Source organism: Aplysia californica, unplaced genomic scaffold (genome assembly GCF_000002075.1).
Source record: "Aplysia californica isolate F4 #8 unplaced genomic scaffold, AplCal3.0 scaffold00969, whole genome shotgun sequence".
NCBI lineage: Eukaryota > Metazoa > Mollusca > Gastropoda > Aplysiida > Aplysiidae > Aplysia > Aplysia californica.
The window spans coordinates 109,595-133,138 of record NW_004798239.1 but is presented as its reverse complement, the minus strand read 5'-3'; the positions used below and the strand labels follow the sequence as shown (position 1 = coordinate 133,138).

The 23,544-nt window shown below is 39.6% G+C and overlaps 2 protein-coding genes across 2 annotated transcripts; both read left to right on the top strand.

Annotated features, from left to right (window-relative positions):
- Nucleotides 1-22,774, top strand: LOC101853825 (adenosine deaminase domain-containing protein 1). Its single transcript, XM_005110935.3, has 13 exons — nucleotides 1-534; nucleotides 5,217-5,325; nucleotides 5,893-6,035; nucleotides 7,585-7,715; nucleotides 9,744-9,858; nucleotides 10,524-10,647; nucleotides 11,620-11,809; nucleotides 12,954-13,086; nucleotides 16,052-16,210; nucleotides 17,856-17,962; nucleotides 19,608-19,787; nucleotides 21,120-21,366; nucleotides 22,263-22,774. The coding sequence occupies exons 2-13, from the start codon at nucleotides 5,242-5,244 to the stop codon at nucleotides 22,522-22,524; spliced, it is 1,875 nt and encodes a 624-aa protein (XP_005110992.1). The 5' UTR covers nucleotides 1-534; nucleotides 5,217-5,241; the 3' UTR covers nucleotides 22,525-22,774.
- Nucleotides 1,922-2,721, top strand: LOC101854537 (zinc finger protein 474-like). The gene is made up of 2 exons (XM_005110938.1): nucleotides 1,922-2,070; nucleotides 2,379-2,721. Exons 1-2 carry the CDS (start codon nucleotides 1,922-1,924, stop codon nucleotides 2,719-2,721), a joined length of 492 nt encoding a protein of 163 aa, XP_005110995.1.
- Nucleotides 22,775-23,544: the final 770 nt, after the last annotated feature.

Sequence of the window (23,544 nt, the reverse complement as noted above, 5' to 3'; positions counted from 1 at the left end):
ATATACACTCATATATGAGACAGAGCGCTATATAAATGCAATCTGTTTTTGTTATCATTATTATTATATTATTCACAACCATAATGAAGAAACATGTCTGAAATCTATGACTATGCTGTTCTTAAATTTGTACAAAAATACTGCTGGTTAGGTTTTGAAAACAATCTGTTAGTAATAAATCGGAAGATTAAAATAAAACTCGAGTACCCGAGTTATGTCAAATGCTCGAGCTTAGCATCGCAAGAAAAGAATGCTCGATTATGCAAGTATCTAGCGGTGAGAGAACAGGACAAAAAAAATCACAAAACTACGATCTTTGGTTTCGGTTTGTGGAACTGGTGGATCAGTTCTTCCCGTTGTCACTTTCCACAATTCACTCACATACGGCACTGTGAGTGTGAGTATTTCCGTTTTCCTAATTTTACGAGTGACATTCTTTCGAGTCCTCCTTCTAGGTCTATCCGTTTCTGATAGGAGAGAGCACGTCATCTCGAAAGTCCGTTCCATCACATCTTTTGTCGACAAGAAGTTGAGGTAAGATTTCTAGATTGTAAACTTTGATTTTGAAAGTGGATTCTTCTATTCTAGTATTCTAGATCTAGATCTAGATCTAGATCTAGATCTATATCTAGAAGCTAGATGTCGGGACTAGACTAGAGAAAAGAAAAGTGCTCATATTCATATAATTATAATAATGGAATACGATTGTGACTAGATTCTAGATATCTAGATTTAAATCTAGATCTAGGCCTATAACTTTGACGTTTTAGTTTGGTTTGGTGTGTCAGGAGCCAACTTAAAAAGAACATGAAAAAGACAAGTTGGCCCAGAGTTTTGTGAGCTTTCTTCAGCAAAGGAAAATGCGGTAGGCTCGGTCCGTACCTACTTTGAAAGAGTATTGAGTTTGAGAGGCCTACTTTTAATTTTAATGATTAAAATTATTAGGATGGATAATTGAGTGGGGACCCCATGAGAAATTCAAGAGTTACAGTAACCCCCTTTACTTTTACTTCCTGGCGAATGTATCTTTTGACAGTAGAGCTTACGTCTTGACATGTGACATCTTACCCTCTGAGACTGGGCCCTCCCAACATAGTATAGATAGTCCATGCTAGCACCCTACCCTCCCCCCCCCCCAAAAAAAAAAGAAAGAAAAAGAAAAGAAAAGGGAAATAATAAAATAAATACATTAATTAATATTATTAATGGAAAAGTGATAAATAAATAAAACACAGAAAAAAGGCCAGCTCTATTCGGATTCGGCTGGGTTTAGGGTTCAATCTAAATTTGTATTGGTCGCTCGTTACAACATGTAAGTCTTTCTGTTTTATATAATGATTTTCTTAGGTTGATTTGTTCTGAAGAAAGCAGGGACTGCCTTTCTTGTGTTTTACCTTGGCTGTAACTGTTCGCCTTTTGTTTTCTTTTATTGCTAATCCCATGGAATTAACTGGTCTGTGTACATTTTATCCAATATCACAGCCCTTTTGTTACCACGACACAGCAAATGTGGATGAACTTGAGCTGTTACGCATGGGAGCCGTGAAGTATGAAGACAGAATGTTGCCTGTCACTGACCTGATAACATTTGAAGGGTCATTGCTATTCCAAAGAATTCAGCTCCTCTGGAAAATGTTTTAATGTTCTGTGTGGCAGAGGAAGACAAATAAACCAGCCCAGAAATGAGTCTTGATCAGCCAAGCAGCAGCCATTCTGTGCTGATGAACCTTATCTTCCTCTCTTCTTAAAAATAAATTTCAATCTGTTTCTGCTTAATTGCTATACAGTGTTGTGCGTTGATTTTCCAAAGCTAGCAGTGCTTCCTTTGTTACTGTGTCTGGTGGAATTCAGTTGGTGCTGGTGGTTCAGACAATATATATGAGAATGAATAGAGGCAGTGGAAGTCTTGTTGATGCGCCAAATGAATTTGATACAGGCTTTGAACAAAGGAGCCAGCCATCAGAAATATACGGACCTTCGCATCACACTGGATTTTACCAACAACAACACTCGTTTCTGTCTCAGCAACATCAAGGTGCCAGTGTGCAAACTGTTCCTGATGCACACCAGGTTGCTCAGATCAACACTGCGACTTTCAGGCCTACAAATTTTATGACATCAGAAGATATAGTTAGAAATCATCCAGCAAAGGTAATACCTGCAAAAATCAAAAGGCCAGGGCAAATTATTAGGACAAGCCAAAGAAGTCCGGGTACCAGTTCTTATAACGTAAATAATGATAGGGCTTTGAACACTGCCAGTTTCTCTGCTGGCCCTCAGGCAGCCTCTCTAGGAAGGGGTTCAAGAAGACCAGAAATGAAAGGACAAAACTCACAACCTGATACTCAGCCCCTTCCTCAACAAGGTGCTGTTTTCAGACTTCCTGGAGTAATCTGCTACATTTGTGGTCGCAACTACGGCACTGCATCCATTGGAATCCACGAGAAGCAGTGTCTGGAGAAGTGGAGGGAGGAGAATAGAAGACTACCGAAGGGAATGCGACGTCCAGAACCTGTGAAACCTCAAGTACTCCTGGAACTGAAAGAAGGAGTAAAAGGCTCGGCAGGTGGCAAGTACAACCTGGATGCCCTCAACGATGCTGCCTTTCAATCGGCTCAGGAACAGTACGTCAGATGTGAAAAATGTGGCCGGACTTTTCTGCCGGATCGACTCCAGGTGCACATGAAGAGCTGTCGGGGATTTTCTAAGAAGAAAACCTAATGGAGCCAATTTTCCTTGAAAATACTATGCATTGTAGTGACCATGCTTTGTTTATATTCAGTAATCACTGTGATTACCTTGATCATTTGCCTTAGGACATTTTCAGCAACAGCAATTTTGATCTAGATATGTGAATAAGAATTTAGGCAACGCTCTTCTTCAAGGATGAAAGTTGAGTCCTTTCCTTTCAAAGTTTAATAAAAAGAACTCTGAGTTTTCTTACTTTTGTGGGTATTCATATGATGTCAATTTCCAAGCTCTGTTGTACTGCATTTGTCTTGCTCACATATTCCTGAATCTGTGATCCTTCTGCACTTCATATAAGCTAATTTTTTTCTCCAATAAATCTTGTAATTCTTGCTATTTCTAAGTATTTAAAATCTGTGCAAGTGTCTCTGTTTGTTTTTGTCTTTTTTATTTTCACCTTCTTTTGTTTGCGTTTTTGGAGTGTTGGTGGTAGATAATTGGTTATTGTGGTGATATAATAATATATGTGTTTTTCTTTACTTTAAATTAACCACTTTTTCATGGTTACTGTTTGCCAAACTGTTTTGGTTTTTTTCTGATTTCAGGGTTTTGAATGTTTTCTTTAAGTTTTATAAGAATGTGTATTTGTCTCGTGGAGTTTTTCTTTACATTATTTTTCCTAGTGGCTTTTCTTACATTTTACATGCCCTTTTGTTGCCCCCTTACTAAGTCATTCTTTCTATTTTACCTCCTTTTATACAATAGATATTCCAGTGTTTTGAACTCACGCTGAGTTATGTTTTTGAAGTTTCTATGAAAATGTTAACATTTTTTTAGTCTCTTACCTTTTGCCTTTCGTGTCACAATTTTGATTCTGAATGTCATTTATTATATTTTGTTGTTTTATTTGCTAATGTTGTGATAAATTGAACCTGTAGAAAAGTGTTCTTGGATTATTCTAAGATGCAATGTATATATATTTTATTTTAATCTCTGCTACAAATTCTAAAAGGGAACCTCTATACCGTCTCCTCAGTTGTGTCTGGTAACAAAATGTTATCTTTTGATTTTGGCTTTTTTGAGGAAGAATTCTATACATTTTTTGCCTATTTGTTTCCTTTATGTTGTGGAAGCCTGAATGGATTTATTACCGTTTTTGTCTTATGAAGTTTTTATTACGTTTAGTTTATTTTTTGTCTGTTCATTAAAAAAATTTTTGTTTGTATTAAATTTATGCCGTCAAGAGTCTCATATCTCTTACTGTGGGTGGATGGCGGGTGCTCTTGTGTGGTTTGCTTCTTTTTTCCTGTCAAACATCTATCGTCTTTATCTCCCCTCCACCCCCCCGGGGCCGTGCCACTGACTGAAGTGTCTTTAGACCATTCCCAAAGGGGGAACATTTTTTGTTTTAATGCACAGTAGAAGTGTAAATGGGCTTATCTAACAATGTCATGCTCATAACTGTGCCTGATCTACAACAGGGAACTGCTGCTTTTTCTTTCCTAATCCTTACTATCGTCATTTTCCTCTACTTCTTTTGTATGTTTGTCACACTCTCGTGACCCGCTATTTCTGGGATGCCTTGATAGTCGAAGCAAACTTTGTGCTGTAGAAGCCAGAGAGATGAAAAGAGTAAGTCTGATTCTCTGTAAGGACTTCTCTGTTGACATCCGCCCCTTGGCGCTCATATGACCTTATGCAGTTGCGGGCACCATAAACCTCTACTAAAACAATATCTCCCCTCCTTCTTTTTTATGTTTGTTAATCTCTTGTAGCACCTCTAATCTTCGGCTCTTATATGACCTTATTGTGTTGCAAGTGCTATAAAACACTTACGAAAACTAATTATATTTCTTACTCCTTTAGAATAAGTTTCATCTCCTCAAGTCTTCTTTAACAGATGTCTGAAGGGCTGGTGGGTTGATCTGCTCTTTCTCCAGTTATTGAAGCTGATAATAATACTGTTCCTAATATTTTGCTGACAGGCGTAATTTAGTAACCTTATCATGTCGACTTGCCTTATTCTACTACTCAAACCAACCCAAAATGCTTTGCTCCTCTTGTGAGACACTGCTCTTCTTCTTTGTCATTGTTGCTGTCATTGCTCATAATGTTTACATAAATATTTCATGAGAAAATCCCCACAAACGGATTCAGGGATAGTCAACTGTCCTAACGATTTGAATATGGGGCGTAAATTCCTTTGTGAATTAATTGAGGCTTGTATGATAATAATATCGGTTTTGTATGGATGTAATCTTTTCTTAAACTATTTCTGGTGAAATGATGTGGCAGTTGTGGTGACCTGCTACTAACCATACTTCAGCGTCATAGGTTTTTTCACAGCACATTGCTCTGTTACCTTTTACAAAGAAAATCACTACAGTTACTTATTGTCTTATGACAGCAACAATATGATTGTTATTATCTCGATGAGGCCGAGTAATTGGACAAAAATACTCTGCAATAGAAATTTAAGAAGGACACCACGTCTGTCCTAACTGTTGAATTATATGTTATTTCATCAGAACAGAGTGTTCACGTGTGGGAACCATGGGTCCGAAGAAGATGCAGTATATCCCAGGTCTGACCCAGAGGCCAGATGATAGTGAATTTCCTGTACCGGAACCAGAAGAGGTCAGTTTTAGAAGGGCAATTCATACAATGTGTGGGTTGTTGGAAGGCGGTACTGGTAGATCCCTCTTCTTTACTTTTCCTCAGCCGTTTCTGTCTGTTTGTCTGACTTTTTACCTGCACTAAATAACCATTATTGTTTTGATGTGCTTCTCTTTACACAAACAAAACAAACATTAATTTAATGGTCATATCTTTTACCTTTTATTTCACTGCCTTGTGTTGTGTGTCTTTCTTTGCCGCCCCCCCCCCACACACACACACTCACACCCCCACACACACATGTACTCAAATGATTTGTAAACATCGCTTTGTAAAATTATGGTCTTTTCTTTCTCTTTTTGGGTGGTTGGCTGGTGCTCTGGTGTGTTTTACTCCTTTTTTTCCTTTCAAACATCTATCGTCCTTATCTCTCCTCCTTCTTTTCCTTGTTTGTTACCCTCTTGTTAAACCTCTAATCTTCGTCATTTATCTGACCTTATTGTGTTGCAAATGCCATCCGTAGAACTCTTAATACAACTGACAAAATCTTTTCGTTATTCCCTCCCCCCCCCCCAATCCTTGGAGCAGACGGAGGATGACATTCTCATACGTGAGTTTCTGAAGGGCAAGAAGAACCCGACCATGTGTCTTCATGAGTACTGCTCTCGGAACCGCATGCAGCTGGATTTTCGCGAGGAGGCGGCAGAGCACAGACCCGGCTACATCGGCAGGTAGTATCTCCCTGTCATTATCATCATTGCCTTTTTCACCTTGGCTCAGGGTAGGGGCCACGAACAAACAATTTCCACCTTTCCCTATCCTGGGCTAGCCTCTTGATGTTATTCCATGTCTTTCCACTGTTCTGTTATATTCTCTTTTCCTTCCCTAATTAGGCTGTTTCAGTCTTCTTTCTGTAGTTTAACGCTTTATCTCCGAGGGGGATAAACTTACTATGTCAGCGTACTCTTTTGGTTCGAAACCTAAAAGTGACAATTATGTTATTACATTGGTCATTAAGTCAAAGCAAGTAAACCTATTTTTAAAGTTCTTCATCTAATGAAAGAACTCCCTGTGAAAGAGATCTGTTTTGGGCAATTGCCAAAAACTTATTTGACATCAAAGTCACAGTAAAGGAATGTGCCCGAGCCACTGCCAGCGTCTCACCGGCACAGTGGTTCCGACTTCGAGCTGATGTGTCAATCCATGGTCTATTGTTGATATGAAACTCTTTTTCCTTTGTTTTCTGCTTTTTAATCTATTGTCCTTATCTTCCCTCCTCTTTTTTATGTTCATTACTCTCTTGTAACACCTCTATTCTTTGGCACTTGTGTGACCTTATAATTGTGTTGTAAGTAAGTAAATCTCTTATTATTTTAAAACCAAAAACTTTTTAAAGAGAACCTGTCACCTTAATGCTTGGAAAACTTTTCAATCTGACCAATGACAGGAACTCTAGTTGAACGTTTTTGTTGAAAATAGATGTTGATTTTAATTTTGTTTCACAGAATAAATATGGTTTCTAGTCTCTCTTAACATCACATTCAGTGTTCAAGGCACGGGCTTGACGCAAATTTTGAGAGCCCTCTGGGTATGGAAAGAGTTAATATGTACTCTATAGATCCTCCATTGGGCAGCCACAATTGTTTTATCTCTCAAATATGCATACTGAAAAGTTCAGGCTATTGGGCGCCCCTGTAGATAAGCCGACCCCTAATATGTGAAAAAAATCTTAACTTTTTTCACAAATAACCTGCACTGGTTTTTAAACCGCAGCAGATTATACAACACAGATATATAGGTCACATTTATTTAATGAAATCGTCCTGTACGCTGAATCTGCTGATATCGTTTTCTTCAGTGTTGGGAGTTGAACAGATTGAGTAGAGTTGAGGAAAACATGTCAGCCTTTTCCTGTATTTAAGGTGTATGCTAAGAATAGACAAGGAAGTGATCCTCCAGCGATTGGGGAAAACCCACAAATAATCCACCTCGTTGTTTTAGCAGCAGGGTTTAAGGCTGAGTAAAAAGGTCGTTGCTTATGGCCGTAACTTTACGGTAAATTGGTCAATTCGACATATAATGTTTTCCAGCCTGTCCTTTCCCTATGTAATGATCGTATTCTATGACTATTACTCTGCGTTTCAGATGTGATGAGTGAGATTATTACTCTCTGCCTACAACCGGTCAGATTCAAAGCTCTAGCCAGATGTTTGTGATGTCATCATGATTAAAATACTAAGGTGTTTAGTTATGTAAATTTCCAACATTTTACCTCCGCAGGTTTGGAATTCGTGTGATCATCGACGGGCAGAGTTATCTCCAGGGAGTGGGCCAAAACAAGAAAGAGGCCAGAAACGAGGCCAGCAGGCTGGCGTTCCGGGCTCTGGTTGGTTTGGATGACTTTGTTCCAGGTTGGTTTCCTGGCAGTGTGTTATAAGGATTGTCTGGTGCTCCTGGTCCTTAGTAAGATCTGAAGTTGCTGAATTTGAGGAGAGAGGCATCAGATACAAAGAACATGGACTTTTTCTTTTTTTAGACTGCTTTTTTTTTGTAAGTATTTTACGGTGCTCGCAACTGCATAAGGTCATATGAGCGCAGGCTTCACTGAAGCCTTGGCTTTTGTTATATCTAGTGGATGGTAACGTCCTCTTTTTAAAAAACCCAACAAAAACAAACCAAAAAAATACAGACTTAAGCTGAGCGCGTACCCCCCCCGCCTGGTCAAGCCTTACACAACCTCTCTTTCTTTGCAACAAGATATTTCTAGGCGAAGATTGGCTTGATCAGCCATCTCGGCGCACACCCCACACCTCAGTAATGTGAAGTCAAGGTCATCTTCATCTGCGAAGGACAAACATCGTGGGGATTATTGTATTTTTTTCCCAAGCTTGCCTCTGTTTCTTTTTACTATTTTTCATTGATTTAGTTTTGACTGAATATAGAACTGTTTTGGAATAATAATGGCAATAGATCAAAGTCTGTAGAGCATGTCAATGCTGATAACCAGGCTGTATGTGCTGAACTATTTATGGTGTACAATTTATGTGTGCTTAGATTATTGTAATATTTGTTTCAGAGCTCCATGTACTACCACATTTCTTAATAAATAAAAATGCTGTCGCATGATGTGTGGTATAACACAGTTCTATGTGGATTTTACTAAAAAATGTTGATGAAAGGTGCCAAAACTGTAAATTTTGCAATTTCCAAGGATTCTCAAGCTTTGAAAGTCACCAAACTCTCCTGTCCATTTTCTTGCTAATTTTACATATGACCCTCGTTGGCCCCCCAGCGCCCTTAATAACCAATATTTTGACTTCTGTTTAAGATAGATGGATTGGTTTTTTTTCATCAAGAGCAGGACAAATGAACCAGCTTTAAGCCAAGAATGATGCCAAGAACACCCTATACCTAATAATTGTCAAGTACCTGATTCCCCTTACTCATAGCTTGACCACATAAAATTTAATAGTTTGTTGTGCTTTTTTGAATAGTTTTCTAGTTCCTTATCACATATTATTGCTTCTGACCCAAGAACTAATGAAACAAACAGAAGCAATCAGTTTGTATTAGCCTTTTGTGCTCTTAAATTTTCAAAAAATATAATCTATCTTTACTCAGATTTGTACTGTTGAGGCAATTTTCTTAGCCTTGGACATTAGTGTCATCCTCATTGTTGCCTTTCTCACCCTGGATCAGGATATAGGCCACGAACAAACACTTTCCACCTTTCCCTGAACTGGGCTAGTCGCTTGATGTCACTCCATGTCTTCCCACTTTTCTGTACATCCAATTCTGTGACTCTTCTCCAGGTTCCATACGATCTTCTCCTTGATCTTTTACCCTGTGGGTTCCAATTTAACACTTTCCTTGTTATACAGCTGCTTGACATCCTGAAAGTGTGTCAAATCCATCGTGCACGCTTTCTTCCCACCTCATCTCTGACTGTGCTCTGTCTCCTTCTTTTTAATACTTCCTCGTTGGTGATCCTGTCTGTCCATCTGATCATCAGTAACTTCCTTAGACACTTGTTCAAGAAAACCTGGATCCTCTTTATGCAAGTCTGACATGTGTTCCATGTCTCACATCCATACAAGACTGACTTCACATTTGAGTTGAAAATCCTCAGCTTTGTTCGTAGTGAGATATCCCTGGTCCTCCAAATCCTATTCAAAGAAATAAATGCAGTCTGTGCCTTTCCGATGCAGGACTTTGTTTCAGCACCTGTTCCTCCCTCGCTGTCAGTTATATTCTCAAGATAGCAGAAAGATTTGACGTCTTCTCGTGCATTTCCCTCTATTGTGACCTGCTCCTTTTGTAGTGGATCTATCCTTAAGGGACATTAGTGTAGTATTCTCTAAAATCTCTCTATCTTAACTTTTATGGAGGTGTGAACTGTGCAAGCTTTTACATGAGTGTTTGTTTTGTGATCTTTCCAGTGGAAGAAAAGTCAGAGGAGTCTGAGGACAGATTCTTGGAAGTTCGCAGGTTACGAGACCTGTGTAAGGAAAGAGATCTAATATATAACTCCTCAGTTGATGTGGATCCAGACGGGTGCGTTGTGGTTGTGATTATTGTGGTGGTGGTTGTTGTTGTTATTGTTGTTGTTGTTGTTGTTGCTGTTGTTGCTGTTGTTGCTTTCCCAGCAGCACTCTGGCTACTTTCCTTCAGACAGTTGCCATCTTTTTAACAATAGAACCCAACTCTATCCTCATGGGTTTGATGAGGGTTTCTTTGTGGGGGGAGGTGGGGATGCTATAAAATAAACCTACTGCCCTCCAAAAGGAGGTGCATTTCACCCTGTTGGGAAATGTCTCCTAAGTGCACATGTGTGATATTGGTGTATCATTTGTCTCTCTCCATAATAACCCCAAAGCGCTCTGGTACTTTTGACACGTGTTTTGAATTGTCATGTAAGCTGTGATCTGTAAAATGGGACGGGGGTGGGGGATTTGCTCTATCATTTTGTACTACATAATGACTTGATATAAGAGGTAATGAATGGCATTTTGTCTTTTGTATGATTTTCAACTATTGAAAGATTGTGAAGCTCACAACAGAATCATGGAAATAGAGTCAAAGAATGTGTTTGAATGATATCAACCTGTCTAATAAGAAGTGTGAGCACAGAGTAAAAATCATACAGCAAACTGATTATAAAACACTTTTTCTTTTTTGCTCAAAGTAAAAAGAAACAAACTATACTTTCTTCCTCCCAGCTTGCACCGCTGCGTGGTCGCTGTTGCGGGCCAGGACCAGGTGGTTGAGAAGGGGCCGGATAAAGACCGGGTCATTTTGGCCGCTCACTCACAGGCTATTGTGATGTTGGGAGAGGCAGCCACGGTAGGCGAGCGTCTCGCGTGATCTTCTTGACTTTTTCCTCTATGGTTACTCTCTAAGGGGGCTTGAGGGACGGGGGTGGGGGTTGAGGGGAGATAAGAGAGGTATAGTGTCTTCCTAGCACAGTTGCAATGGTGACCCGTAGGTGGAGGTCTACTCATAGGCCAGAAGTTCTCTGATTTGTGTTTGTATGTGTGTGTGAGGGGAGGGGGTATGATAACCTGACAACCTCTGTGTGTGTGTGTGTTTATCCGTGGATGTCCCTGTGTGTATGTGTGTGTGTGTGTGTGATGTGGGTGGGGGTGGGGATGGATGTGACAACCTCTTTGATGCATGTGTATGTGGGTTGGGGTCTTAGTTGACATTCTCTCTGGTATGTGTGGGGGTGGCTTATGTGACAACCTCTGTGTATGTGTGTGTGTGAGGAGTGGAGGAGGGGTGGGTTATGTAGCGATAACCTCTCTTGATGTGTGTGTGTGTGGGAGAAGGGGGAGGGCTGTTGTGATATTCTCTATGGTGTGTGCGAGGACCTCTTATGCCACAATCCCTTGGGGGGGGCTTTGATTCTAGAAAATGTGAATTGCAGTGAGTGAAAGATTCTTGACTTTATTTCACTATCTTGTGTCTCCTCATGTTATGTGTTCAAGCCATCAATATTCAATGTATGGTGTTTTTCTTTTTTCTTGAGACCAGTCTCATGGGTGTTTGTAGGGAACCACTGGTAGGCTGTACTTTTATTTGTTAATCTTTTATATTTCTGTCTAGCTGTCTTACTTTTTCCCTTCATGGGTGGTTGGCGGGTGCTCTGGTATGTTTTGCTCCTTCTTTACTATCAAACATCTGTCATTCTTACCTCTTCTCCCCCTTTTTTAGTGTTTGTTACTCTCTTCTAACACTCTCTAACCTTCGGCACTCATATGAACTTATTGTTATGCAAATGCAGTAAAACTCTTACTAAAACTTCAATGTCCACAGGCTCATGTAGACACACTGTATGCCGAGGGGGCATTCCCTGCCTTGGAAATGCCAGTACTTGCCCCTAACCCCGAGATTGCACAGAAAAGACAGGACATTGTCTATGAGACGTTTGAATTGCGACTGCAGCTTTTGCCGCCATACTTCTCCCAAATGGAGCACAAAATTGCGGCCTTCTTCTTGTGCAGCAGTGAGTCCTTGAACTTTGTATGCATTTATATTATTTATAGATGCTTCAAAATGAGTTGCTTTTGTTTTCAGCTGTTTTGAGGTACAACCAGGCTCGGATAACACGAACAAGAAAAACTCGGAATCAGGGATAGCTCGTATGATTTGCTATGCCCCCTCTGATATCTCTTTAATTGTTATTTCAATTTTCTGAAATTATGGATGTGTCGAGCACATTTGTCAATCGCCAAAGTGTTTGAGTTGCCTGTGCCTAACTATGGGGCATAAATTTATATTCTAAAAAACTGTGTTTATAACTCCCGAATTTCAAGTAACTATAACTTGGGCACTAAGTAATGATCCTCGATTATTATATTTTTACACAGATATTTTTACAAAAGGCATTTCATACTTGAAAATTACATCCCGACTGCTATAGACGCTACAGTACATAAAACCCTCTAAATCTGGTTCGCAAAACATGTTTACACAAATTAGTTATAATATGTAAACTTATTAATAATAGTGGATAAATAATCTGATGCTTATGTCAGTGGTGAAGTGAAGGTTGAATAAATGTTATTCAGAAGGTGTTGTAGCTATGATGTTTGTTGAGGTAGTTTAATTACCTGGCTATTTAAGTTCTTCTTTTGGCTTTGATATCTCGATTATCTCAGAGAAATAGATAAAACTGTAACTCAGATTTATATTTCTTGTTAACTTACAAGCATACTCATTTCTCACTTTGATTGTGTTTACAATGCACAGGCTTTGAAATAAGCAGAGATACTCAGCTGTCGAGAAGCTATTTAATCATGTATGACCTTCATTTTGGCTTGCTGCACAGTAATAAGTATTTACAGCTGGGCATGGAATACTCAAACACGCCTGGTATTACCAAATGCGTCTATTCCATCCATAATTTGTGTTAACTTAACGAAAAATAGAAGAGTTCAGTCGGGAATGATAAAATATACGAGCTATCTGGGATTTTGAGTTTTCTGTGTTCACATTATCTGTGCCTAATTGTAATTTGGGATTTGTTATGACTTCAAATGATTACAGAGACCCCCCCACCTCCTACCCACGCCCTCTTTTATGTACCAAAAAGTTTTCTTTGTGTGAAGTTGGCCATTTTTGTTGTTGTTTTTTCCCTTCGTTCCTAGGCCAGGGTGGAGTGGGAGAATTGGTGGCTCTGGGTACAGGGAGCTGTTCTATTGCTGCAGAGCACGTGACCGTCGATGGCCGCAGTCTTCTTGATTCCACTTGTCTCACTGTGGCCAGACGATCCCTCTTGAGGTAACTGGCAAAAGATGCACTAAATCTTTTCTTGTAGATAGCGGTGCGGTCGAATGCTCGTCACCTTAAAGCCACTGAGATACTTGCAGCACTCTTGAAAAACGTATAGAGCGTGCTTTAGAGCATGGATATGCACTATATAAATGGAAGTTTTAATATTATATGTTTGTGTGCATGGAGGAAGGCTCCAGTTGTTGGCAAAGCTGTTTTTGAAAAACGGGGAAAAGGCTAAAAAAAGTCATACCTGGTCAAAAATTTAGTTCCATCACAAAACACAATTTAACCATTTCTTAATCTGGATCGCTAGCAACAACTACCATTTCTTAATAACACATTGAAAGGATTTTATGTTTTAGGTCTAAATATATTTTTATTCATTATATTTTTTCAAATGTACTTCACCAAAGGTTAAAAATATGCTAAAATGGAGTCAACAGACTGAGGTTTTCTCCAAATTTTGTTTTTTCACCCTTTGTTGCTATATGTGAAATTTCTTTAAAACTAATCAAAATATTTTGAACCCCCCCCCCAGCGTGTTCAGTATTGAATTAGCTACAAGAATATGCTCTTATTTTTTAAATCCAAAATTTCCGGTCGTCCACCTTTCTTCAGGCTTACACCTATATTAAGAACACACCATGGCAACTGCTACGACTGTCAAATCACTTTTAGTGTCTTGTTAGTTATCTCTGTGCCCTCAGTCTTTTGCCCAGAACATCCTGACAATCATGATGTTGTTATCGATCCAGGACAATCATGATAAAATTCCGCTCTCTGACTTTAGACGCCAAATTTACAAATACTGGCACTACATCTACTGGGGTCAAAATTTAGGAGTAACTAAATAAGAACAGACTCCACAACATCCAGAGGAAGATTTTACCCAGAAAGAGCAAAAGTCATTATAACTCGTTTGAAAATTGGGCACGTTCATACCATGAACAAACGTCTTCTTGGAGGGGAAGCTCATTTTGGCATGGAGTGCAGAATATTTTTTATGATATATATAAGGGGCTCTCGTGGCCTAGAGGTTAAGGTGTTGGCCTCTCATTCAAAGGTCCCGGGTTCGATTCCGGGTAGCGACCAAAAAATTTTCTTCTCTAAAATTGTCTCCTTTCACATCCTTTCCTGATCTCTAACAATGTTCTGTTGTCTGCTTTCATTTCCACTTTCTGCCCCCACCCCCTCACCTCCTTTGCCCCCTCTGGGCTCCTGACTCTTTCTGCAGCCTTTCTACTGCTACTTCTTGGCTCCTCCTAACTGCTGTCTTTCTGCCACACCCCTGATCTTCTGGTAGGAAAGATCTACACCTAGCCTTCTCGGACAAGGGCGAAAAATCTCGGAGGGCCCGTGTGCAAGTTGCGCACGTTAAAGATCCCTTGGTGGTCTAAAATCGATAAGAGTAGGCTTCGGCCGCCACCCGGGCAAAATTCAAAATTTCCTACCACCGAAAAAGTATTGGGTGTGTCCCGCGCGCTCATATGACCTTATGCAGTTGCGAGCGCCGTAAAACCCTATACTAAACAAACAAAACATGATATATATTTGTAGTGATCGCACCAACAGGCAGTCTTCTTCATGTGCTCCAACTACTATTTTGTGGTGTTTCTGACTGTTTTAAGTTCTGGATATTATAAAAAATGGTACCACCATGCGCATTGAGGTCTTGTGATTTATTTGATATAAATGCCATATATTCTTATTACTGTTCAGCACATTCTCGTAGAATGTGTTGAATTTACAGCTGCACATATTTGATATTTTAAATGTACAGACATTTAGATTATTTTTGACATTATTGAACCCAGGAAGATTCTTGATTTTGTTACAAGAAATTTGTTTGGTTAGAAAAATATAAAAGTTTAGAATTTGCGTACCGTGCTACAATATTGTAGTTAAGTAAAATTTTTACCGTATTAACTTAGGATTGCATAAATGTTTGTCCATCTTTATGATCAACAGTTTGACTGGTAGGTAATCGTTGTTCATCAGTTTTTAGCGAGTGCAATGGCCAAATTGTGTGAAAAGCACTGTAAAACATACTCCATCATTGAAACAATCAACCAGAGCGAGCTTATAAACAGTTCATTCTTCTGTCACTGCCAATAGTTCTGCTGCTGTGGCCACAGTGTGTTCTGAGGGGACAGACGGTGGTGGAAGTGGAAATTGTCTTTGCCTATTGGTTCTGATGAAATTAATTTGGAAAGAATTTTGAGTTTTCATTTATCAGAATTTATTGGCAGTGGATGAAATCTATCAGGTCTGCTGGGGTAATAATATAGATTGTTAAGTGTGTAGAACTTGCTGTTGAGTGGAAATTTGCGCTATACAAATGTTGTCTATTATTATTGTTATTATTATGATAAAGTTTGTAGATATGTATAGGATATCTGATAGGAGGTTTTGTACACCCACAAACTACCCTTTTTTCCCTTTTTTCCCCTTTTTTTTTTCCTTTACTCTTTCTTTCCACAGTTTGATCTTCCTTTCCTCTCCTCCTTTTGGGTCAATGGGCTTTTTGTTTGGATTTGCTCCTTTTCCTGTTTAGTTTTTTCCAAGATTGGTAAAATTTTTGTTCATCTGGGCTGAGTAATAACTTGATGCTTTTTATTTTTCAAAACTTTATTTAAGAAGACGTTACCATCCACTAGATATATTTGAGGCCGAAGCCTCATCAGCTTCATGTATCACCTGTCCCGCTTTGAACTCGGCATAAGGCCGAAAAGTCGGGTCAGCGGGTGGGTGGAGGGGGCCACTGGTGGTAGGTCCTGCTACTTTCTCTCCTTCAGTTGTTTCTTTCTGTCAGTCTTGCCTTGTCCTCACTCTAAGTGATTGTAATTGTGTCGATGTGCTCCCCTCTTGATTCAAACTAACCAAACAAACTTGAAAAGCATTGCTTCTTTCACACTCCAACAGTTGATAGATCTGCGATATGGAAAGTATTAAAATCTCTACTCTCTTTCAGATACTTAGCTCAAGAAATGCTGAACCTTCATGAGGGAAAGAGTAGCATATTCATGTGGGCCCCCGATGACTCCAACAAGATGCAACTGGCAGATGGCATGAGTTTACACCTGTACCTTAGCCACCCTCCAGATGGGGACTACCAGGATTTTCTTGAAGGGTAAATATATCTGCATCTTAATATATATATATATATTATATATTTATATGTATCCACCCGTATGTGTATCTATCTGTCTCTCGGTCTGTCTGTCTTTATTATTTATGTGATTGTTACTTTCTTATAACATCTCCTATCTTTGGCTCCTATATGATCTTACTGTGTTGCAAGTGCTGTAAAACTCTTACTAAAACAAAAAAACTCACATGCTCACAAACACGAGCATAGTTCACACACCAAACGACCCTGCACAGCGTCACATGGTCTGTCTTCAATCACAACTCAGAAACCCACCCTCACATGAGTAGATTCACGGAAGTTCTGTCTTACACACACTGCCCTATAAGTAAAATGCTATGATGTGACTGGATACTAACAATAGTAATAGCTTGTTCGTCATGTCTGCTGATGACATATACATTCAAAGGGGAGAATATTTCTCCAGTGAAATAGAAGAATTTGAAGAATTAAAGTTTACGATGACCTATGGCTTCTGTTGTGGCCGGTGAGACCAATTCTGGTAGAGAAAAGTTTGCCACATTGTGAAAATTCAAAGGCTCCACTTCCACTTGTGGATGCGTGCAGCTTGCAGGATTCACTCTTGGTTTCAACAATTTTTTATTTATGAAGCCTCTTTTGATTTGCCGCCCACTGTGACTGCTGCTCTCCAGCTGGGTCTGTCAGGAGCAAGGCTCTCCCCATGTCGAAGGATTTATGTTAAAATCCTTCAGATACAGTTTCAGGGTGTGGGTGGTGGGCGGGTGCTCTGGTGTGGTTTGCTCCTTCTTTCCTATCAAACATCTATCGTCCTTATCTCCCCTTCTTCTTCTTTATGTTTGTTACTCTCTTGTAACACCTCTAATCCTCTGGTGCTCATATGACCTTATGCAGTTGTGAGCGCCGTAAAACCTCTACTAAAACTAAACTAACTAAGTTTGAGGGTGTCTTTGTAGATCTTTTTCTCTAGATGTACTGGCAGTGTGTGTATCACGCTGTGCTGGGGAGAGCCTGGTTGGCTCGTGTAATCTTATCCTAAATTAGAGTGATGCGATCACAGTGCCTAACAGGCTGCTCCCTGGAGTCTTCTCTCTTTAGTTTTAGTAAGAGTATTACAGCATTTGCAACACAGTAAATTCATATAAGTGCTGAAGATTTGAGGTGTTAAAAGAGAGTAACAAATACAAAAAAGAAGGAGGGGAGATGGGGACAATAGATATTTGATAGGAATAAGGAGTAAACTACACAAGAGCAACCACCAACCACCCGCTGTCTTCTCTCTTGTAAAGTTCTCTCTTCTGTATAAAGTATTGTCTTTCTATATAAAATCATAATGCGTAACGTAATGTCTTCTCTCCAATATAATTTTACGTATAAAGTAAAATCTTCTCTCCTGTATAATGTAATGTATTCTCTCTTGTGTATTGTAATATGTTCTCTCCTATGCAATGGTATGTGTCACATAATGTGTTCTCTCCTGTATAAAGTAATGTCCTCTCTCCTGTATAATGTAATGTATTCTCTCCAGTAAAATGTAATGTCTTCTCTACCGTATAAAATAATATTCTCTGTCCTGTATAATGTAATGTGTTCTCCCCTGTATAAAATAATGTCCTTTCCAGAATAATGGAAGGTCTTTTCTCTCAAGGTCCACTAGTCCAACCCCAGAGGAACAGCAAACGATTGACCAGGGTGGTCACCTCCCGACATTTACAAATGATCTTCATGGCATGTTGAAGTGCAGAACTGAGAAAGGTCAGACAGTTGGACCTTTTTAAAAAAAAAAAAAAAAATAAGATTCTGGTAATGGGGTTGTTTAGAGGAGTTGTCCAAGATTTCTGTCTACTTTTGAAGTTTTCTCCAAGAGGTATTTCAATTTTGGAGGTGCTACCTTTTTATATTACCTTTTTTTCTGTTTATAAGGATTATTCATCCCCACAGTACTTGATGACCTTTCAAATTCTACTACTTTTTAGCCTCAGTACTTACCACCAACAAAACTTTATAATAAAGGTCAATATTATGAATAGAAGGTGATTAGAATGTACATTATAAGTTGCCAGATTTCTCCCTTCTTCAACATGTTTCCTTAAAAAAACACCCTCAACAGTCATTGTAATAAAATGTCTTGTATATAAGGGTTAGAAAAATTCAACAAAAAAAGTAAGTCTGTCTGGGTTTTCAGATGCAAGAAATTAAACGGAAATAGTTTTATTTTTTGAGTTGAAAAAGAATTTAATGTAGGTGGTAGGTGTTGTAACGCCCTCATCAACACAATTTAAATAATGAAAGGTGGGCTTTGACCCTGCCTGTCAGGTCCAACACAGGCTTAGAGGGGTACAACATTCCAACAGAAAGACCGAGATACTGTTTAAAAATTCCCCTCCATTCAAAAATGGAACTTCGGTCTCCTCTGTGGGACAGCGAAGCTCTTGACCTCTATATGACACCACAGACTCCGGTAAGGATATGTCCATGCTCTTAAATTTAACGAAATCCACGTGTCTTTGATCACAAAACCATTCTCTGTGTGCGCAATGCTTTGCAAAAGCCTCTCGGGGCTAACAGCATCTGTTTGTTAAACGTTGTTTGTTTTTAGTAAGGTTTTACTGTGCTCGCAACTGCATAAGATCATGTGACGATAGTAAGGATGAGGAAAGAAAAAGCAGCAGTTCCCCCTACGTCGTTTCGACACTGTTTGAGCATGACATTGATAAATCAGGCCATTTACAATTCTCCTGTGCATAAGAACATGTTAATATCCCCCCTTTGGGAATGGCCTAAAGACACTTCAGTCAGTAGCACTGCCCTGATAGGGCGAGACAGCAGCCCTGATGAAGAGACGTTAGATTTAGTATCAGAGAGAAAAGTTTTGAGTCCAATTCGTAAGCCTTCTCAGGCGGTTACCTTACTTCCCAATCAGAGTCAGAAATCACTTTTGTCCCTCAGTTCTGAGTCCTCTACTTAGTATTATGTAAGGGCAATTGCTCTGATTTAATGAAGATGAAAGTTTGTTTATGTTCTAAATGCAACTCGCCATCCACATACATACAGTACTACAAACTTTTATCCGTTTAGGGTGTACGGATGTAACCCACCCAGTCACTTGGTTTGAGACCTTTGTTGATATTTCTCTATTTCAGTGTGTACCGGTGTAAAACACCCAGTCACTAGGAATAAGACATGAAATATATCAGTGAAAGGGTTAAGTAGGCTGAGGCCGTTTTTGTATTCACATATGCCTCTCTATAAAAATAGATATTATTATGGTCACTTTGCTTGCCTAGAAGTTGTCAAATGTGAATAAAAGGAAAAAAGATGACAAATTTTGTGGTAATGGAAATCAGTGAGTTGTACTACGTTCCATAAGCTAACAAACCACAAACTGTTTCTTTTGCAGGAGTCGTGGAGATGACCCACCACGTGGAGAGCCAGACGAGTCTGGCGCTGGTCAAGGAGAAAAACGAAATACGAGTGATGAGTCAGTCGGACAAACTGCTTCACTGGAACATCGTTGGGCTGCAGGGGGCAGCACTCAGTCTGTTCACACACCCGATCTACTTGTCGTCCATTTCTCTCGGTAATACTTCACTTTACCCGTCCTCTTGTACCTCTAGGGCGTCGACGAGAGAGAGAGCTTTTTGTCTCTAGCTAGTTTGATGACCTGACTGGGTGGAATGTTGTATGTTTCAGGGCATCCTTTGCACCCTGGATCCTAGTCTTTCTTGGTCTTCCTCTTGCCTTGTACCCTGATACTTTTATGTAGTAGGCTTTACTGGCAAGCTGGTAAGGTGCCATACATGTCAGATGTCCAGACCACCTGATTGTTTGACTTTGAATGTAGTGGAGGACAGGTGTTGTTCCCGTCATTTTTCTGATCTTGTTGTTTCTGACCATGTCTGGTCTGGTTTTGTTGATGGCTTTCCTTAGACATATCATCTCGCAGGTGGTTATCTTACGTTCCAGACTTTTGGTCAGGGTCCATGTCTAGCACTGGTAGGTCAAAGTGGGGATGAAGATTGAGTTAATGAGCTTGGCTTTGGTCTCAATGGGGATGTTAGGATGTTTGAGGAGTGGGGCAAGCTGGTAGCTGACGCTGTTAGCCTTTTGTACTCTCGTCTCAAGTTCTTCTAGGTTGTTGTTATTGGTCCTGACAGTTGTACCATTGTCTTCATACGACTATGACCTTCTTGTGGTGCAGAGTAAAAAGGCACAACTTAAAAATTCGTTTTTAAAGTGGGGGGAAGAAAGGGCAATTATTGATTGTTCATGAATCAAGAAAATTGATGACAAATATAACCACACTTCCTTTTTTAAAAATGTTCCACCGGAAGAGGGGAAGGATGGGGGGAGGAGGGGGGGGGGGGGTGATGGGGGCGATGTTCGTAAATATGTTGTATGCTTTAAACATTTTTCATAGTAAGTTACAAAGACTGAAGACTTGGGCAAGCTTACTATCTCTCGGCTGTTTAGCGTTTCATTCTAATAATCTGTTTGTCTTTTTGATGACAAATATAACCATATTTTTTAAGTGTTCCAACTAAGTAGTAGGGGGAGAGGGATGGAGGGATGTTTGTATATACAGTATATGTTGTTGTATGCTTGCTTAAAAATTATTTCATAGTTAGTCACAAAGATTGGATACTTTAGCAAGCTCAGCTTACTATTTCTTGGATGTGTACCATTCTGATGTAATAATCTGTTAGTCTTTGTGGGTGGTGGGCAGGTGCTCTGGTGTGGTTTGCTTCTTCTTTCCTATCAAATATCTATCGTCCTTATCGCCTCTTCTTCTTTTTTTTTTGTTTGTTACTCTCTTGTAACAGCTCTAATCTTCTGGCGCTCATATGACCTTATGCAGTTGCGAGCGCCGTAAAACCTCTACTAAAACCAAAACTAACTAAAACTCCCACAGGATTTCATCCCCAAAACAACCATGGCCACCTGTGTCGTGCTCTGTGCTGTCGGGTTTACAATGAGCTGTCGGATGAGCTTCCTGCCCCGTACCGCATCTCGCACCCTGTCCTTCAGTTTTGTCCTCGCAGGGCACAGCTGCGGCTGTCTCATTTGTACAGCCAACAGTCAAACATCAGCATCAACTGGAACTGCTATGACTCTCTTTTGGAATTGGTGGATGGGGACAAGGGAAGAACAAATGAAATGTGAGTAAGGAGAAAAAAAAATATGATGACATTATACGTCTAGAAATTTGGCTCACAACTGTGTTTGGCGTATGTTCTTACAATGCAATGTCACTCTAGTCTGTGTAGAAATAGATGTGAGTTGGTAGATGGCGGGTGCTCTGATGTGGTTTGCTCCCTCTTTCGTATCAAACATCTGTTGTCCATATCTTCCCTCCTTTTAGCAAAACCTCTAATCTTGTGGCACTTATTTGACCTATTTTGTTGCAAGTGTTGTAATACTTTTATTCCCCCCCCCCCCCCGGGGCAGTGCTACTTACTGAAGTTTTCTTTAGGCCATTCCCAAAGGGGGGATATTAACATGTTGTTATGCACAGAAGATTTGTAAATGTGCTGGTTTATCAATGTTATGCTCATACTGTGCCGGAACAACGTAGGGGTAACTGCTGTTTTTTCTTCCTTCCTTCCTTCTTACTATCATCATTTTCCTCTACATCTTTTGTATGTTTGTCACTCTCTTTTGAACTGCTATTTCCGGGATGCCTTGATAGTCAAAGCAGACTTTGTGCTTTTGAGGCAAGAGAGGTGAGCAGAGTAAGTCTGATTCCCCGTTTGGACTTCTCTGTTGACATCCACCCCTTGGCGCTCATATGACCTTATGTAGTTGCGAGCGCCGGAAGACCTTACTAAAACAAAACAAAAACTTTTACTCAAACTAAGTCTAGGAAATAAATGTGTAAAAATTTGTTTGTCAAAATACATGCCTGGAAGTGATCAAATAATATTCATGTTGGTTGCTTTGCCATTCAATGAATTCTTTCTTCAAGTTTCCGTTGTTTGTGTCGTTCATTTTTGTCTGTTTTTGGGGAGGGCAGCCATGATATTCTTGTTGGTGAGAATTTTTTTATGTTTCCTAGATCTCCTTTCAAAGTGTCCCGGTCTCCAGGCTGTGCCAGCCGACTGTGTAAAACAGCCATGCACATGAAATGGTTTATGGACCTTTGCAAAGCGGAGCGTAGAGGGAAAGCTGAATTCTTTCGTGGCAAGACTCCCGCAGATGTGAAGGCTGCTGCCAGTGACTACCAGCTGAGCTCAAGAGCCTTTGTCCAGCACTGTGAACACCATGGGGTTGGCAAATGGATGCATGTACCTCCTGAAGTGAACTATTTTATGAAATGATAACAACTCTTGTATAATTTTGTAATAATAATATAATAGCTTTTGTATTGGGCAAAGTCCCACTCAACAGTCAGAAAGCTGTATGTGTGCCATTACCCCATTTGCTGTTATGATTTTTCTTTGAAGTAAAGCAGGTTATTTTTTTATGGAGGGGTTCCAATATACAAGGGAAAACTACAGCTCCACAACACTGAGAGGTTTTTATACTGGGAAGAGTTATTTCTCTTGTTCAACAGCAGAGAAAGAAAAAGAACAAAACTGGATATATGGTTGCTTTTAAGGACAAGCAGGCTAACCCAGATTTCAGAGTTTTCCTGAAATCTTGACCTACATCAAAGATGGGCATTGCCCTACCTATAAGAGAAGTTTGGTTTCATTGGTGTGTATATTTGTTTGGTTATAGGGAAAACTCTCCTTTTACAGGGATGCCACTTTTCCGCTTTTTTCCGGTATTTCCGGTATTTTGATTCTGATCCGCTATTCCGTTATTGGGATCGAGATAGAATCTACTGTTGGAAAAAAAACAACCCAGCACTCATGTTAAGTACTTGTACATCTAATCTATTTTTCTTTAAATGTTTGTCATTTCTTTCTATGTACACCCATTGCTTATGTTTGTTTGTCATTTCTTTCTATGTACACCCTTTGGATTTCAAATTGATATTCATATGTAAACGAGACCGTGACGCGTGGATTTTTTGCTATTTTTTAAAAGGTTGAGTGGCATCCCTGCTTGTAAAACTGCCGACTTTTGAAAGTTTTTTAACTGGCTAACCCCCCAATAATGGCCGACACCTCAAATGAAAAGTTCACTGAATGTCGCTGTTAAAAATAACCCAAAGACTGCAATATTCTCATATCAGGTCAGTTTTTTTCATCAATTTTTTTTTCTGCATGATAACAGTTTTCAGTTGAGTACTGTGCTACATGATCGTTCCAATCTGTTAGAAAATGCTTTAATTAAAATGTAATGCTCACATGAGGCTAAACCACTTAACCCAACGATAAAAGAGTTGATGA

Coding starts and splice junctions, on each gene's coding strand:
- LOC101854537 (XM_005110938.1), top strand. CDS start 1,922: ATGAATTTGATACAGGCTTTGAACAAAGGAGCCAGCCATCAGAAATAT. Junction 2,071..2,378: donor CTGTTCCTGATGCACACCAG/GTTGCTCAGATC, acceptor TGCTGTTTTCAG/ACTTCCTGGAGTAATCTGCT.
- LOC101853825 (XM_005110935.3), top strand. CDS start 5,242: ATGGGTCCGAAGAAGATGCAGTATATCCCAGGTCTGACCCAGAGGCCA. Junction 17,963..19,607: donor GAAGTGCAGAACTGAGAAAG/GTCAGACAGTTG, acceptor TTTCTTTTGCAG/GAGTCGTGGAGATGACCCAC. Junction 21,367..22,262: donor AAGGGAAGAACAAATGAAAT/GTGAGTAAGGAG, acceptor TATGTTTCCTAG/ATCTCCTTTCAAAGTGTCCC.